The sequence below is a fragment of the Heliangelus exortis genome, chromosome 17 (genome assembly GCF_036169615.1).
Source record: "Heliangelus exortis chromosome 17, bHelExo1.hap1, whole genome shotgun sequence".
Lineage (NCBI taxonomy): Eukaryota > Metazoa > Chordata > Aves > Apodiformes > Trochilidae > Heliangelus > Heliangelus exortis.
In genome coordinates this window covers 3,146,878-3,165,500 of record NC_092438.1, presented here as the reverse complement: position 1 = coordinate 3,165,500, position 18,623 = coordinate 3,146,878, and the positions used below count along the sequence as shown (strand labels likewise).

Below are 18,623 nucleotides of genomic sequence, written 5' to 3'. Positions count from 1 at the left end.
AGCAGGCTGCTGGAACATGTTCTTGAGCAGTGGCACAAGGAGCAGTGGCAATCAGCACCTGTAAATACTGATCTTGGATCTGACAGCAGAACGGAGGCCAGGCTGTACCCAGCAGATGGGTCACCAACCCTCTTCTCACCTTCTTCAAACTTGGTGATTTTCACAACTCACCTTCAATTCAGGCCCCACTATCCCACCTGTGGCTAAGATAACTGATGCTCACTCCCATCAGTACCTTACTTCAGAAGTCTGTGGTAGCAAAGGCAACACACAGGTAAACTGGTTCAGAAAAACTGATGTTTCCTGTATAAAATTTGTTTAAACATGGTTGTTAGACTAGCAGGGAACTCGAAGCCATGGTAAATGAACCTGACCTTCTTCCAGCAGGTGTTAGAAATGTGTTCTATTCTGGACTGATTTAAGAAAAAAAAAAAAAAAAAAAATCAAGATTTTAATAAACAGTGGAATTCTGGTACGATCTCCAGGGTTACTCTGATCAAGCAATACAAAAGCTCATGTGTGTCAGTGCTTAGTACTGCAGAATTATCTCCATTAAGGATATAAAGAAAAAAAATGCTTCAACAACAGAATTAGATTTGACAATAAAAAGGGGCCTTTTGACTTCTTAACTACTCTTTGTAATTGTGTAGAGATCTTTATCTCCAGCTAAGCAAAATTGTTTCTCCTCAAACTGAGTACCACACTAATCCCACGTGAACATTCTGACACCCTCTGCAACCCTACCATGTGCCCTTAACCAGCACCTGACTGGCACAAAACCACAAAGCAGTTTTTATTGTTATTCCCCTGCTCTTCTGTCAGGCTGCCACATCTCTGCTATGGGATGCTAATGCCCATCACCAGCATGAGACAGAGCAAGCTGTCATGCAAACAAGTATTCCACAGCTGCTGCTAGCTCCTTGTTCCTCAAAAAGCCACATGAGGTGAGGCTGTGCTGCTGGTCTGAAGGATTAAAACCCGTTGGATTATAGCACTAAGTATCATATTCTCCTTTTCTCCATAAATGGTAACAAGCAGCAGCTGGAACAGGTTACAGTTATACCTCAGGGAATCTAAAGATTAGGTGTCTGAGGACAGTCACTTCCATTCCAAGGCTCTTTGAAAAGCTCTTGTGATTGTGACACCTTCAAGACACCAACATTTCTAACTGAAGCAACTCTACATATTAATCACCAGGAGGTATCACAAAGGAGAATTGTTTACAACTGTTTGCATCAGAATCACAAACTCAACAGCTGCTCTGAAGTGTGTTGGAACAGGCTTCCTACATTTGAATGGGCTCCTTCCCAGTGAAGACTCCAAATATGAACCAAGGCCAGGGAATTCCAACTGCTGCTGAAGGACAGTGCAACCAGCCCAGAAGCTCACCTCTCATTCTCTACCATCTCAGAGTAGCTCTTCAGCTGCAGTCACCTGCACAATGTACTGCTTTGAAAGAACTGTTGTTTTCTGCATCAAGTACATCATGCTGCCATGCATCAGGTGCCTGAAACAAAGACCAACACCTCATTCAATACTACATCATTCACTGCAGATGCCCTTATTCCCTTACACCAAAAAGAAAGCTGTTACATCTTCAGAGTAAGATGGAAAGCAGCTGCAGCTACCTTACCCAAAAGTGATGTTTCAAAGGATTTTCAAAGTAGAAATTTGATGAAAAAATTACTCACCTCTGTACCTGAGTTACTCCTTACGCTCAGATGTGGAACAAGTTTGTGATCTGAAATCAAACTTCAACCATCTTAATTATTCCACAATCCCACACCTCATAACTTCTTAAACCATAAAGAGGAAATACCTTCAGGCAAGGCATCTTCTATCATTATGCCAAAAGGTGTAACTATAGTGTCACATATACATAACTACAGAGACAGTGTATCCAACATCCAAGAGAGGACCCCAGCACAGGACAGCAGATTATTGAATTCAACATTAGAGTTCCCCTGCTGAGGGTATTGTGTGCTGAGGCCAATCAAGTTGCAATGACTGAAAGTCTGTTATACTATTAACAGAAATTCATGCTGTGACCAGAAGTGGCGTGGAACCTGAATGTCATCTGCAGTCAAGATGGAACTCTGGCACTACTGAAGAGCTGTCTGTTACAAGCATTACCACAGGTAGTGTTAGAAGTCATTAAAATACCCACTGGAAACACCAGAGTCCATTTGAGCAATTTATTAGTATCCTCTTTTTTTTACAAGTTTTAGAAAAAGAATCCCAGGATTTTGCCTCCTGTGTGTTTTCGCCTCGCCTCCTCATGGTCCATGATGCCAGCTGAGGTTGTCAGTACAATGTACCTGGTTAAAAAGAACAAATATTCAGTTTATTGGTTTGTTCCGTGCCTGTGAGAGCACAAACTTCCTTTTTGTATCAGAACAGCAAGACCTGTTCCTGTAAGAAGGGGCCTAAAAGAACTAAGTCAGGTTATGAGGCAGTGAAAAGGAAACTCCTCTCAGAAGCACAAGGCTGCAGCACAAAGGACACTTCCAGGTGTCTGTTCCCCAAATATTTGCTGAGCCTCAACAAGAAGCAGATTCCCACTGGGAAGTCAGTTCAGCTGTTGCAGCAGCAGCAACTCTGCAGTTTCCAGACAAAGTCTGCTTCTGCTTTGAGCATTTTTCTTCAGCCCAGGTAGAGTTGCCATGGTGCCAGACAGCTCCTCAGCACTGAGCTTTGTGTCTGTGCTGAGCACTCTGCAGGATGGAGGTGAGTATTGGGGTCTGGAGTGACAACTGCAGCAGCCCCAGTCATTATGATGCCAATATTGGGATTATCAGCACACTTCATTCACACAGCTTCATGTCAGAGCACCTCTTGTACAACCACTCCACAAATTATCTTAGAAATATGACAACACACACTAGCAAGCTGCATAGGCACTGCTGAAGCAAGTGGCTCATCACTGGAGCTCTGAGAACAGAAATGAGAGGAAATTGTTAATCCTGCCTTTGATGGGACAGAGCAGCTGAGCCCCTGGTAAGTCCTCTGGCTCTGTCAACCCTGTGCACCAAGATTTGTTACCACTGACTCAGTGAATCTGGGGAAAGACAAACATTCTGCAGAACAGTAAGATTTTCTGTGCTGTGGAGGTTTAACAAAAACCTTGAGCCTCTCATCAATTTATACACTGAGTTTTAAGCACTATGACCTTCTTCCATTGACCTGGTAACTGACATGACCATTAACAGAATTAAAATGATCAGGAGAAAAAATCCTATTTTCCTGATAAGCTGTAGCAATGGTGAAACCAGGACTTAATAAAACCAAGCAAAAATAGGTCCTTGATATCAGTGCCTCTTTAAAACTGGTTTAAGAGAGCATTTCTGTGGAATATGGATTTTTGGACTGGCATCTTCCTCCAGAATCATCAGAGGACAAAGGTGTTAGGGAAGTCTCACTCAGGCAATAAGAAAGTGTAGCAAGGAAAACCCCATCTTCACAGATGAGGTGAATTTAAATCTCCTCCATACTCACCCAAACTGACGTGAAGGCAGGAGGTTGTTCTGCCACTTTTCCAAATCCTTCAGCTGAACATCAAATCTGGGACTGATCACACCACACTAGAAAACAAAATCCCATTGCAAATGGAAGAGCTTTATAAACTGCATTTGTACATTCATCATTCCTGTTTACCCAGTGAGAGAATTTAACAACTGCAATTAATTTTTTTTTGGCAGCAAAAGATGAGAGTACCAGGAAGCACATGCCATCACCTACTCTGAAACTCAGAGGTGAGTCTCACTCCTCTCAGGTGAGACTCCCATGCAGCAATTTAGCTTTTATTTCCCTAGCCTTACCCCCTCCTCCTCCTCACCTAGACAGTGACTTACACTGCTGCTGCAGCTAAACTAACAATGAGTGCCTAGACCTGGGAGAGCAAAGAAGTGTACTATAAATAAAGCACAATGGATTATTCAGCATCCTATATTATCCAAAAAATGCAGTTATTCAGGGAATATTCTGCTTCACCTCATCATAAACAGTCAGCAAAAAATACCTGCATATTTTCAACAGGGAGAAATTAACATGCACCAGAGTTATCAAAGATCTCACATCAATGTCTCAACCATGACCACTCCTGCCACCTCCTATCACATCACTGCCTCCAATTATCCTAATAACCCTAATAAATATCCAAGAGCACAACAGCAGTACTGATGGGCATTCTTCTGAACCAAATAATTGTTCCCTTGCTGCAACTATTGAGAGAAACATCATATCCACAAGTTCTGTCACAAAGTTATCCCAGAAAAGAGTAAGGAACACTACAGCCACATCCAACAGAGATTATTTTTATTACAGACACCAATATTTTGGGTGGTGTCAGAATTCTCTGCCTTCTACACTCAAGCAATTCTCAGCTGCAGTATTTGTTCATCAAGCAGAAAGCCCCCCAAATATTTTGAGCATGTAATATTTTTTATTTCTAGAGTAAAGGATCTTAATTGAATAGATTAATTGGAAAAAACAGTGATGCACAGCATGTTATCACAGAACTAGACAGTGTTTTGAGGCAAAAGCATTTGAAAAATTTCCAAAACACGTGAATACTTTATGTGCCCAGGAACTTAAAAAGCACTAATTAACAAAACAACTGCAAGCAAAGCCCATCTAACAGCAGCAAAAAGCTTGTCCAGGTATTAAACATCAACTGGGAAGCAGCTCAGTCCCTATCTCTTAAGGCAAGTCTGCTAAGATAGCTTACCCAGCAAAGAATTCTAAAATCACTAAGTAGCCAGAAAGCCTTCAAAGAGAGACACAGCACCTGCAGGACTTCCCTGAAAACATCTTACATACAAAGTTTAGGTGAGATGTAATTAGTCATCTATACTGTTATAACTCTAAAAAAATTAACAAGCATCTGACGACCATTGATAACACCCTCATTACTTTCATTTACATGGATTCAATAAATACAACCTTCCTTATAGGCAATTCTTTCAGACCCAGAGCAAACCAACATTACAGGTCCCATCTAAACCCTTTCCTAGAGAACTGAACTCAGGAAGACAAACCCTACCTTGTTGAGTCTGCCTGTGAGATTGACAACAATCTTCCCAGCTCTGTGATCATCAATTATCTCAAACTCGCCGATATAACCTACAAAAGATCAGGAGACAGACAAACCACACACACCATTAGCCACATTAACACAAATCCCTTGCACAAAACTAGCTCAAGCCTCTTCATTCCAGTCAAAAAGGCCCCGTGGCACACCAGCACCCAGAGGAACCAGGAGGGAGGTGTCATCCCTCTGCACTCACCGTGCTTCATCATCACGGTTAAAAATCTGACGATGACTTTGGAGCAGGGCCTGATGAGGACCTGGCGCTTCCCTCGCTTCTCGGCGTTGTTGATGCTCTTGAGAGCGTCCGCGAGAACGTTCATGCGCACCATGGTGCCTGCCAGAGCACAGACAGGAATTTACTTCCCGAGCTTCCTCCCAGCACAGAAATCCCCAGCAGCGCTTCTTTCCAGGCTTATTTTAGACCTAAGGTAGCTCAGGCTGACAGGAAGTTGTGTTACACCTTGAAAGCTTTCCTAGGCTAAAAACTGGATTGAATCACATCCTCGTGTAGCCTCAAGAGGGTTCACAACTAACACGACAACTTGGGCTGTTTGAAGTTGGCCTTATCAACATGCACATGATTTCAGAACCAGACAACATCTCATCAGTGTGACATCTTTCCCAAGTGAATCGTTTTGGACTTTAAAACCCCAGGATGCAGCGCTAGCCACATGCAATATCACACATGACACTAAACAGAACAGATGCTCCTTGTCTTATCTCCAAGATAACAGCCAGATACAAATGGAGCTCAGCACTCTAGAAAGAAAACTGGGCATCAGCTCTTGCATACTGGTGCTACAGATACCCGAGTACCACCCGGCGTGACAAGGCTCGACACTGTCACCCACTTACTGCCTGAGACAGCACCGCCAGATCCAGACAGGAGTGTCCCTGTCCCGGGCCACACGCCTCTCCGGAGCTGGCCAAGTCCTGTGGCACCGGAGGGCTTCTACCCCTCAGCCAGGACCCCACGTCCCGGCAGGCCCGGGTAACCCTGCCCACGGGGCGAGTGCAGCCAGGCCCCGGCCGCGGGCCGCCTCCCCTCGCCGGCCCCAGCCCTGCCCGCTCCCCAAGCCCTTCGCTGCTTCCTCCTCCGCCTCGCCGCACGACCCTCGCTCCCTGAAGCCCCCAGACTCCGCGCCGCGGCTCCCCCGAGCCCTGCCCAGCACAGTCTCCTACAGCACCGGCCTGGGCCCGGCCGCCGCGCCAACCCCCACGCTCGGCTCCCGGCCCGCATCGCTGGGGAGAGCGGAGCCACAGGAGGAGTGCTTCCCCCCACCCTCCGCTCCGGGGGCTCTAGAGAGCCGCAGAGGAGACGCCGGCGGCTCAAAATGGGCCGAACCGGCCGAGCGCAGCCTCACGGCCCCGGGGAGCCGAAAAGAGGCGGCGGCGGGGCGCGGATGGGACCGGGAGAGGGCGGATGGTGGCCGAGACCCCGCAGCTCCCCCCGCTCACCGGTGCAGCAAGATGGCGGAAAAGGAAGAGGCCGGGCGCCCGCGCGGGATTATGGGAGGGCCATGGGCGCGAGCTGCTGCGCGGCGCCCGGCAACATCTCGCGAGACTTGGCTTCCCAGTCGGGATGAGCCGCGCACCGGGCCCCTTCATCCCCATTGGGCGAGAGCGGGGATCGCACTTCCGGGGCGACGCTGCGGCCCGGGTTCCCATAGCAACCGGGACGCTTCGCCACGGGCGGAAGGGACGCGAGGGACGGGCCCCGGCGGAGCGCTCTGCCCGCACCCCGCACCGGACTGCACGGGGAGGGACGCGGAGCTTGCAACTGGCGCATGCAGCTGGGGGCTTGGGAGCGTTTCCTGGTTTTGGAGTTATTTTTACAAGAGCGAACACGGCCCCGCTCCCGCTGTTCCATGCTCCGCCTGCTGGGGTTTAGTCTGGGGGAGGCGGAGAGGAGCCCTGATCGCTCTTCTGCTTCCTCAAGGGAGGTTGGAACGAGGAGGGAAAAAGCCTCTTCTCCTTAGTAAATTGTGACAGGACCAGAGGGAATGGATGGAAGCTGCTCCAGGGGAGATTTAGGCTGGATGTTAGGGAATATTTTTTCACCGAGAGGCATTGGGCTGCCCAGGACAGTGGTGGAGTCACCACCCCTGGAGGCATTTAAAGGCGTTTGGAGCTGGTCCTGCAGGACGCGGTTTAGTAGTTAGATTGTGGTGTTGGTCAAAGGTTGGATTGGATGAGCTGGGAGGTCTCTTCCACCCTAAACATTCTGTGACTCCGCCCTGCCAGCAGGAGGTGAACACAGCTCTGCCAAGGGCACGGGGCTACGTTTCTACCGGATTTTTAAGATAAAACAAGACCACGGCTCCCGGCACGGGGCCAGCCGCGTTCAGCCTCCACCCGGCGCTGCTGGGATCAGGGGGAGGCGGCTCCGATCCCTGCCCCGCCCCGGCACCCTTAGCCCTGCCCTCTGCCCCCGGAGCCGCCGTGTCCCACAGGAGCCCTTTGGGCACCCCCGGCACCACCCTCCCCATCCCAGCTCTCCAGAGCATTCCCAAAGATTTCCAGCGCCTTCACAAAGAGCAGAGGAGTTTCTGTTGAGAGTGTATTTACTTATTGGGCAGTTACAATAAACACTGAGGAGTTCATTTTAAACCAGTAAACTTTTAAAATGCATTAACACAGGTTTTTAGCTTTGTAAAGAAAAGAGTTCAGTTTTTAAAAAAAGGAAGGAGAGGTCGTAGAAAAGCACAAACACTCCAGACTGGCTTATTTACAGAGACAAATACAGCATTTTCAAGGGGGTTTTGTACACAGACAACATTCATAAGATCAAACATGCTACATGGCTCCATGACAACAGCAGGTTTTAGGATAATCAGCTGTTAAGGTAATACACCTTAACTCATTCTCTACAGTCTCAGTGCAACAAGTTGAAGTTTACACTACAGCTAAACAACTGAACTACAAGTTGGTGTATTCCAGACCCCTATTCAACAAAAAATCTGGTATATGCAGAACAAAAGCAAACAGATTCAGTGAAACAATGAGATCTCCTGCAGCAACTTTGGGTATGCACCCTCAGCTATGATCACTCCTATCCAGCCAATTGTTCTCCTTCCACAGGGATGGGGAATAACAACCCCCTAAGTGTAAGCTTCCAAATGGTCTTTCATAACTTGCTGTAGTCAAAAATCAATGGTCAGTGAAATGAACACAGCTACAGAAATGCTACAAGCTTTACAATTCTGCCTTTTTGCCTTTTTTGAGTTGGAATATTTATTTACAGGGCCTCTTAACTTGAAGACACACAAGCTCTACACATCAAAGAACAGGAATTTTCAAAAATCTTTGTGAGAGACACAAACCCACAGCAGTTGCTTGAGTGACATGTTCACTGACCAGGGACCCAATAAAAAAAAAAAAAGCCAGTGGGTAAACACAACTCCTACTATTCTAATTACACATAAATTCTCAAAACTGTTCCCAAGGAAACCTTCACAAGAGTGAACAGCATTCAAGTCTTCATTCATTTTTCTTTTCCTTATGCTTGAGAAGTTTGTTTATCTCCCTTTTTGCCATTCCAACATACTTTGTAATGATCCCATGCTGGTTTAGGCCAGGAAACAGCAACAAGAAACTTACTATAGAGAAAAAAAAAGGCATTATTAATACTACTTTAACAAACTTCTGCCATTTTGCAATTCCTTGCAAATCCCTTGCTTCCCTTAAGCCCCAATAACTGCTTGAAAACAGCAAAGTATAACACTGTGACCAAAAAAATTACCACATTCATATAATAAAAAATGAGTTGTACCAGCTTCATACCATTGCAGGCAAAAGTGTTGCTTCTGTTTTATGTGCTGCTAACTTACCAATGAGATAGGTCAGAAACAGATTGTGAACTTGCTGTCCAATCCAGGCAACCACAGCAAGAGAAAAAAGCATGGTCATGAAGTACTGGAAAATTAAAAGGAAAGAGTTACCATGAGTCTGCAGGGAATTCTCCCCCATTCCCTTCAGAATCCAACAATGAAAAATAACCTGAAGTTTGCTGGCTCTTGCAAATGCAATAGCTACAGATCACCTTGCTAAAACTGAATTCCACAGTCTACAACTGTATGTTCCCATCTATTTTCAGACCAGTCTTACAGGAAGCCAGCTCTTTTGTCCAGATGTCCCCAAGTCAGGCTGCACCATCCCCACTGACCACTTCATCCTCACACAGCTGTTGTCAGAACATGAAGCTCATTGTACCAAACCTGACACTAGGATTTTGGGGGTTTGGACAGTTTCTGGAGACAAGCTGCATTTCCTTATCCAAATAAACCCAGTTCAGTTTAACCTTAACATCAAGGGTAGGCTTCAGGAGCTTTGCAAGTTAGTTCAGTCAGTGACTAACAGAGTATTGCTTGTCACAGGTTTTGCCTCTCCAGGTTTGAAAAAGATGCAGGACTGGCCCAGAGTCAGAGCCAGACCTGCTGGCTCAGGTTTGAAATGCCACTGTTTTCCTCAGAAACGTGCCTTGCTAAACAAAGTGCTGAGACCAAACAAGATCTTAAGACAACAGAGATGACCTCCTGGAACTCAATACCATTTTAGGCTTCTCTTCCTTCAGTGTGAAGAGACGTTTCCACCAGCCAACAAGTCGGCGACGAGATTTTACCAAATTGCTGCAAATCTCATGAAATCTCTGCTGCTGTTCTGTAGTCCTTTCATGAAAGGAAAGAGCCAGAAATGGTAATTCAGTATTTTATCTGAAACTTAAAATATCTCCCATGATATTTTTACAGCAGCAAAAATCTACTCCATACTTATCTTGGCACTGACACCTTATCATTATCAAGCCCCAGTGCAACTGCACGGGTAATTTTTCCATACACTGAATCCCAAAGTGACTCCCAGAATGCAAATCAACCACATTCAAACCAGAAAACCATCAACCTAAATCACCTAAAACCCACCTTATACAGACAAGTAACACACACCTGATACCAGTGTGCATTGCTTTGGCTTTTATGTCTGTTCATTACTGGAGAGGATCACTTATCCACTAGTCAGTTTTTAACTTGAAATTTAGTTCAAAAAAGTTTTTTTCTCCATCTTGCTGCTTTCTAAATAAAAATAAACTCTAAATAAAAATAAATTATTCCCCTTCTTCCAATCTGTTTCAATCACTTCTGGTCACATCCATACTCTCTTGCATTACTCCTCTTCATATTTACACTACTGCTATTTTTTCTAAATATAATCCAATACTCCTCTTCATAATTGTATTTCTCAGTATATTATCCAATAAGTACTAAAAACTGGTTTAGCAGAACTAGCATCCTTAATGAAGAGCAAAGAAAATGCCTACTCCCTTGGAAAAAAAATCTTTGTTTTCTAGAAGAGAGGGATTTAAAGATATGTCTGTAGCAGTTCCACTAGAAGAAGAATGCAGAACATGTTACAGTTTCCTGACTTCATACATTAGAGACTAATTCCTTACTACAATGGCTCTAAAAAGCAATTGTTTGATACTTCCAAGTCAGACATCCACTTGGTAAGGTTGATAACTTATTCAAACTCAAGAAAATGCTTTAATCAAGCTTTCCTCACCATTTATTAGATCCAAAGATTCTAGGTGCAAGAGCAGGAACAAGATAATCAGCCAAACAGAGGAACATAACAAAGCAGGAGACACCTGAAAGAACTGAGGGGTCCAAGTAGTAGATCATCCTGCAGAAAAAGGAAAGTAGAAATTACTACTGGATGCTCAGACTGCTAAATTCTAGAATACTGAGTCATCTCCTCAGATTGGCTCGGGACTTCAAAGAATAGACCAACCCTCTTCTCTTGCCCAGCCAAAAAAAAATTCAAATTATCTCCTGTTACTAATAAAAACAAGAGATCAGCATGAGTGGATGAACATATGAAATAACCAGGTAGAGAGAAAGCTTGTTGGTTCTTCAGCCAGAGAACTGAGATCCATTACATGTTGTCATTTGCTGTGTCTCACCCGTGAGGGCCAACCAGACCTGTTCTGGAGAAGCAGCCACACATCTCCAATGAGGACACTGCTGTGCTTTTTGACATGTTAAGGGCACATCCCTGACACAGCAGTGTGGGTGCTGGGCAAGAATTGCTCATCTCATCAGTGTCTGTTAACATGGAGCTGGGCCCTGTGCTACTTGCTTGCACTTCACAGAAATTCCTGCACACTGAAGTAATAAACATGAACAATCCAGTCCACTGCAGGCCAGTCCCATGCAGCAGGCACTGTGCTGAATGCTGAAGTACCATGTCAGAACCTGAATTACTTCTATTTCCTGAAAGTATTATTCAACACAAGCTATAATCACAGGATTTGTAACAGAATACCCTGAAGTTTGTGCAATTACTTCTTTTAAGAAGTTACTTTCCAGTTTCATTTCCTATCCTCCTCACCTGCCTTAAATTTACATAGCCAGAAGACTGATGATCCCTGCCTCACCTGGTTCAACATGTTTTAAGTCCCCCCTTCTCCTCACTCCAAAAACACATGCAACTGCCAAACCCACACCTGGTATGGACACTTAAGCACACAAAGCAGACTGGGGTCATCTTGACTGCTGCCATATTACATCAAAGCCTGCCCAAGTGCCTCCAGCAAGCCAGTTTTGTATCTCCAACCCAGGGACAGGTTAGAGCTTCCCATCTTGTTGACTGAGCTACCTGCAGGCTTTCCTTTTCCTCCTTCCTCAAAGGATTGGATGGAGAATGTCAAAAAAACAAGTTTTGCAAATCCAACTGAACTCATCCTAAATACAACACCAAGGATGCAGATTAGGAAAGTCTGCCCTATAGAAACAAGTTTTCTGTAAAGACACTGCCATTAGCTGGGGGGAAAAAAAGCCAGAGGAGATCCCAGATTTGACCAAGAAGCAGGATATAAAGAGTGAGGGCAGACTGCAAACACACCACTAAAGAACACAGATCTGAGCATGGTAAAAACAACCAGCTCTGCAGGAAGCACCCCTCCTCTGGCAGGATGTGACCTGTGTTATTTCCTGTTCTCCATACTTAAAAGTTTTTCTTCTCCAAATTCACACGCATTCAGAAACTGAACGTGGAGTAAAAGACTTCCTATTAAAGATGTCTCACTAAACTTAACAGGTTTGCTGTCACCCGTGAAAGTGCAACTGTGCTCAAGGCTCCCCCCACAAGGGACTTACAGAAAAGAAAAGGAAATGACACTCATCAGTGCCAGGGGAAACCAGGCTCTCTCCCAGCGAAGGACTTTGTCAGTCAGCAGAATCACTTCTCCCCATCCTTGCAAATGCTCCTCCAAGCTGGCAGTTTCTGAAGCCTACACAAAAAGAAGAAAACTATTTTATTACTAACCAGAGTATCCAATTAATTCCCACACTCGAAGTAGCTAAAAGAAGTGTTATAATTAAAAACCCCAGTCACAAACCCTTCTGAGTAATGAAATTACTAATAATGCACTAAGTTCTGTACACTAAGTTATGACATTGTAGCAGTGACATGAAAATAGTCAGGATCCAAACAAAGCAGCAGCATTCCACACTTTACATAGCTGGATAGTTTCCTCTCAGTGGGACAAAGTATTTCAGCTATTACAAAGTTCAGGTATCCATGAAAAGAATCGACTGGTTCTTACTAGTTCACAATTAGTAAGGTCATCAAGACCTGCTCAGGGGCTGTGCAGAGCACTTTCCATTCTTACCTGTGAGCTACCCTTATCTCAAGTGTGAAACATAACACCACTAGAATAACAAACACCACTGAGTGCAGCTACCACATTAACCATAATTTATTTATGTGATATCAGGTGAAACTACTTTAAAACTATAGTTCAGGAATAATTAAAAAAAAAAAAAAGAGAGCAGAAAACTACCTGACATGCTGCTGAACACCTTTCAGATACCTATTGTCATAAACAAAAAAATTGTCACAAGAAGGGAAAATAAACTGTTTCTCCAGAAGACACTTCATGGCAAACTGTTTTGCTTTATTACCTCTGGCTGTCTGAATTTAACATCACAACCAAGAGAAAAATTAATGGCAAACAGACTGGAACTTAACGGCCTCTGGCAGCCTCGACAACTATTGTGAGTTTTTCTCCCACTGAGTCAGGTACAGAAAGCTTAAGTCAGCTTTTGTCAACACCACCTAACTCCAGAGCCCATCCACCAAAGTGCTTTTTCATTAACCAAACGACAAAGTTTCCATAAACAACACCTCCTCCGAAAGAGACCTCCCTGCTGTATGTTCGCACACATTTTGGGCAACATAGCTCCGGGCACTTCTGCAGAAACCCGAAACTCCTTCCCCCCATCCCTGCACCTCCCAGGCTGTACCACAGCCTCCTCAGCTGCTTCTCCAGCGGTTCTGCCGCAGCCCTCACAGCCCTAAGCACTCATATCCCCGGGTTTAAGCGTTTAAGGATTTAAGCTCCCCCTCTGAGGCCAATCATCCAGAGCTACCACTACTGAGGCATTTGATGGCAGGGCCAAAGGACACGGGAGCACAAGGACACCACTACCGCAGGTTCACCAGGTGAAGCCCGACGCCGAGCTGCGGCCTGGGCTCAGCGGGGCTCGGCCAGGGGGAGGACCCGCTGCGCACCCTCCTCACACCCAGGCCCCCCCCCCGGCCCTCAAACAGAAGCCGAACTCCGGCTCGGGAAGCAAAACTGAGAGCGGGGAGACCTTTCCCCGCGCCCCCCGAGCTGTGGGGCCGAGGCAGCCCTCAGCAGCACCCACGGGCAGGCCTGGCTGCCCCCACCCGCTCCCCCAGCGCCCTCAGGGCCGAAGGGCCACACGCCTTTGTCCACCCTCCCAAACCGCCAGAGCACGTCCCCGCCCTCCGCCCCGCAGCAGCAGCGGCTCCCGGGGGCCTCACCAGTTGGTAAACGCTGTTGTTGTCGCCCTCCGCCATCTTGCGCGGCCCTCGCACCGCCACCGCTCCCTCCCGCACTGCGCCGCCGCATTTTATAGCCTCTGCGGCCCGTCTCGGCACTCCGATTGGTCTGCTCGAAACCACCGCGGACCAATCCCCGGCTTCCTGCCGCGCCCCGTCAACATTCGATTGGCTGGCGCTATTTGAACGCAGACAGGGGACCAATTAGCGCGGGGCTCCGCGCCTCCGCCCTCCCTCCCTCAGTCGCAATGCGACGGCGATGGGCGCGGCCGTTGGGCTGAGGCTGAGGGCGGGGCCGAGCGCGGCTTCTCCTGGGAGCGGCCAGGCGGAGGGGCCGAAGCGAGCGGTACCGGACCTTGCCAGCGATACCGGATCGTGCCAGCGGTCCCGGACCCTGCCGGCGGCCGCCCTGACGGGAGTGCTAAGGCAGTCACCTGCCCTCAAGGGATTGCAGGGATAACGTTTGCATATTAACAAGCGTGGCCTCTGTAACCAGAACGTGTCGTTGTTAGGAGGCGAATCAGTGAAAGATTGTGTGGCTGCCTAAAAAAATGTCCCCCTGGCACCCATCGCCTGCGTTCGGCTCTTGGGAAGGAGGCAGCGCTGCTGCTCGGGAGCCTTTCGGGGCCCCCGGTGTCACCCGGCACACCGCGCTCCACACAAAATTTCCTTTGATTCCAAGTTCTGGTTTTCCATCGCGGGCGTTTTATTCCCTGCATGTGGCCGAGGTGTCGGCAGCAGAACCCTCCGGGACGGGATTGCTGGATTCCCAGCCGAGGAGACAGCTGGATTCACAGCAAAGTTCTCCGGCTCTGGAGACCGCTGCCTGACCCGACCCCCCGGGACAGTCACCATCCACCCAACTCCTGCTTTATGGTGTCAGAAGTGGCAGCGGCTCTGGCTTTAACACAGGAGAAAAGACTGGGATATAAGTATGTATCTGACTCAACTTCCCTAAAATGTTCGTCACACGTGTTAATGAGTTTAATCACAATCCCTAGGCTGGAATGCCATTCCAAAATTAGGGCAAACATCATTCTGGCACCAAAACTGTGATCCTTTCCCAGCCCAGCTCACCAGCTTGGTAGGGAGGAAAAAGGGCTGAGGATGATACTGTGAAAGTACAAACATGTCTGTACTCAATTGTCTGATCTTACTGGGTGCCTTCCAGACTCACCCAAGTTTGTATGCAAAGAAAAGATACTTGACTGAAGAAAATTTAGGCTTATTTACAGGTGGCTCAGACTAATTTTGTGTATGTTTTGCACTTCAAAATGATGGAGTCCACCCTCAAAATCCATAATTGCACCACAGCAAAGCTCAAACAAAAGCCATTTCCATAAGGGAGTGATGCCAGCACTCGTTCTGATGAGCCTTTGGGGAAGGATGGACACCCAGAAGCACTGCTGTTCCTAGGAGTATGTGCAGTGTCCTGCAGGAGCCACCTCTCTGGCTGTGACAGTCAGCCAGCTCCTGCTTTCAACCATTTATGTGCTTCTAACCACAAAAATGCAAGCACTTACATTTCATATCTTAAGCTTTCACCCATTTATTGTGTCTAATATAAGAAATGCATCTCAACTTTTTTCCTTATGCTATTAAAAAAGTGAGTCTGGCAGAGAGCAAAACTGCCCTAATCAGGTATGCACTTAAGTACATAACACAGTCATTTTATGCAGTATCTTTAATTTCAATGACATTCTTTGACTGAAATGCTAACATTATACTAAATTGAACAACTATTTTCCACTAAAGAAAAGTAATATGTAGGCATGTTATAATTGGGCACTGTGTTAAGAAAGCAAAAATTGTATAGCAGCTGTCATCTTAAATGTGTTTCCCAGTCCAATTCTTCAATGCATAAAGGGGTGTGTCTGCTAATTTTATGGAAAGTTTGAAGGAAAAAAAAAGGGGGGAGGAAACGCAAAGAAATCTTTGAAGTACTTGAGTGTGCTAAAACAAAGGTATTGGGTACAGAACACACTGATGAATAATTGAAACAAATCAACCTGAAGGGCAGAAAAACAGAAGTTTAACTTTTCCAATCCCCTCTGGTATTTCCAAAATAATATTTTTATATGGTGCTTTTCATTTAGGTGTCAAAAAGGAGGTAAGAGGGGAAATACTATTTGAGCAGCTTAGTTTATCAGAGGGTGGACAGCACCTTGTGGGGCTGCACTTCCCCCAGTGGAGTTTGGTGCAGTGAAACATCCTCCTGCCCCATGCAAGGGAGCCTTCCACATGGGGTAGGTGTTGGGAATGATTTTACAGTTTTCCAAGGAAAAATGCATGAGACATCTATCTTCCTCCCTCTGGTATATACCTGGTTATTTATATGGTTGGTTTTACCTATATAGGAGGCTTGAGACTTCTACAGATACTTGACAGATTACATAAAATATATTACTATTTCAATAGACTAATGACTGAAGGAAAAACAAAAAGGGCCCATGAAGCCCCTGCAAAGTCCAATATTTTTTGTTTATTCTATAGATGTTATAACTTCAGTTATATTAACTTGACACTGGCATTTCACCAAAGTGATCTCAGGCACTCCTGGTGACTCCAGTTTGTTTAACACATCTCTGTAGAGCTGTGCTTGCATCCTGGCTCTACAGAGGGAAGCAGGAAGGGAGGCAAACCAGTAACTGGGTTTTCAAAGGGTTAAGACCATCTGAACCACTAGCCCATATAATTGGAAGTAACAAAACTGATGATCACACTTGCAAGCTGACTGAGAAATCAGTTCCTAGCCTCATCCCTTAGATTTATGGCAGGCTGAGCATCATGCAAAAATATTTCCATCAGCTTATAGGTTTGACTTCTGCAGCTTCAGCTGATTTGCATCTATTTACAAAGACTTGAGTCCAGATTTGCATTCTTCTAGGTCTGTCTTATTGCAGGAAAAAAGTGAATGTCTCAGTTTTACTCAAAATTAAATAACTAAGAGACACATTACCTTTTAAAAGATCATGCAACTAATGCAGTCTTACTCATTGTGCAAGATGCACACAGAGAATCTGCATTTTGAGCTTAACCAAGACTGTGCTGAATTACCCTTATTGTCAACATTCAACAAGGAAAATGCACCAGCACACAAGAGCTGACAGTCCCAGTCACCAGCAGGTGAGCTGTCACCTCACTATCAGCTATGCAAATTTTAAGTCTCTGTAGAGCCCTGCTCTAATTTGGCATTTGTTTTGGTTTTGATTGTGCTTGGCATTTTACTCTCTCCTCGAATTTTCACAACCACAGGGAAGTTTTGAATATAAGGAAATTATGAATACCTTTTCTGTTTGTTTGTTTTTTGTTTTTTGTTAAAACTTTATTAAATTAGGCAGTAGGAACCCATCTCCACACAAGTGTTTCACTTCTGGATAGCAGAGGTATAATACATGAGCCACAGGTGAGTGCATTACCCCTTCCTTCCCCCCCCACCCCAGCTTCCAAGAAATAAACCAGCATGTATAATACACTCTTGCTGCTATGGTACTCCAAACAGATTGTTCTGTAAGGTTATTTTTAACTGGAGAAAAAACAAAAAGGACTGACAGTGCCAAGTGTCTTGTTCTGCATAAGAACATTCTTCACTGCAACGTTCAAACCCCTTCTTCCTTGCAGTGCACAGCGTGGCAGAGGGTTCAGGAAGCAGCAGCAGTGGAATGCATTTGCATGGGCAGCACTAGATACAAAGCCTGTGACTTCCCCAGAGTTAGTCAGGCAATCAGAATGCAAAAAAAAGGCTGGGTGGCTGTTGAAAAAGCTTACACTTCAAAGTGCATGGCCACAAAAAACTGGCAACAGAGGAGAAAGTGAATTCTAAGACCTACTGAGGAGGCAGAGCAGTTAGCATAGTGCAAATACTGAAAATAATACAAGTTTGTCTGTTACCTATGCCTGCTGTTAATTTATAGTATTTCAAGATTACTATCCAAGCTCTCAGATAACTTCTGAAAATCCACCTAATTAAATAAATTTTATGCCAGTAGCAGGCTTGGCTCGAATCCTTTAACACTTAGATTCTGACTGAAAAAATGCTGTATTTAAAGTGGGGTTTTACTCTGAAAATTCACTAAAATGGTATAGTGGATCTTCCCACATCAATCCTTTTTCAGCAACTGTGCATCATCAAGTTTACAAAAGAGAAGTTTTTTTATACATAGCTATGCAAGTTTATCTGGGTTGAGAACACCAGTGTGCACTTCTGCTTTAGCTATCAGCACCTGTAAGATTCTGCAGTTGCAACTGAATTATCTTTATTTGCTCTAAGAAAAGGAAGATGACCTTTCCTAAAGGTGTCCCACTTCAAAGAAAGGAAGTAGAAAGTCTTTTAGACACCTGGCAGACAAGCAGGACATCAACCTATGTAAGATGATGCCATTTTTAGAGAGACTTTTCTAGCCATAATCACACTTTGAGTGCTCAATTGCTTAAAGTAACAAAAAATCTTGGTGGAAGATTCACTGTGGATGCATTATTGAACAACCATCTAGAGAAGTAATATGGCAAAGGAAAAGTACTTTGCAGAAGTCTTTACAGATCTAGTTAAAAAAGATTGGAGAGTCCTTCATTTCCTGGATTATACGTCTACCCCTGTGAGCTGAAGCACTATAATTTACAAGTGTAAACTAAAAGTATTAGGAAAGTGAAGTAAAAAGCATATCACTCTACC

The 18,623-nt window shown here is 45.3% G+C and overlaps 1 protein-coding gene across 3 annotated transcripts; it reads right to left on the bottom strand.

Moving 5' to 3' along the window:
- Window positions 1–2,181: 2,181 nt before the first annotated feature.
- On the bottom strand, window positions 2,182–14,042 carry LOC139804129 (small ribosomal subunit protein uS8). 3 transcript variants are annotated; one of them, XM_071760971.1, is made up of 9 exons: window positions 13,934–14,040; window positions 12,241–12,374; window positions 10,646–10,765; window positions 9,639–9,756; window positions 8,920–9,004; window positions 5,286–5,423; window positions 5,042–5,121; window positions 3,496–3,581; window positions 2,182–2,318 (listed from the first exon to the last, which is right to left on the bottom strand). In XM_071760971.1, exons 1-9 carry the CDS (start codon window positions 13,967–13,969, stop codon window positions 2,225–2,227), a joined length of 891 nt encoding a protein of 296 aa, XP_071617072.1. In that variant the 5' UTR covers window positions 13,970–14,040; the 3' UTR covers window positions 2,182–2,224. The 3 variants fall into 3 exon arrangements, with proteins under 3 accessions (XP_071617072.1, XP_071617074.1, XP_071617073.1); XM_071760972.1 differs by lacking the exons at window positions 2,182–2,318; window positions 3,496–3,581; window positions 5,042–5,121; window positions 5,286–5,423 and adding an exon at window positions 7,636–8,688 and having other exon boundaries at window positions 13,934–14,042; XM_071760973.1 differs by lacking the exons at window positions 8,920–9,004; window positions 9,639–9,756; window positions 10,646–10,765; window positions 12,241–12,374; window positions 13,934–14,040 and adding an exon at window positions 6,548–6,638.
- Window positions 14,043–18,623: the final 4,581 nt, after the last annotated feature.

Bases quoted from the DNA above. Each gene is read 5' to 3' on its own strand.
- LOC139804129 (XM_071760971.1), bottom strand. From the start codon at position 13,969: ATGGCGGAGGGCGACAACAACAGCGTTTACCAACTG. The intron at 9,005-9,638 runs GTATTGAGTTCC...TTAATTTTCCAG, and splicing joins AGGAAGAGAAGCCTAAAATG to TACTTCATGACCATGCTTTT. The intron at 5,424-8,919 runs GTAAGTTAGCAG...GTGCTCTGGCAG, and splicing joins GTTTCTGACCTATCTCATTG to GCACCATGGTGCGCATGAAC.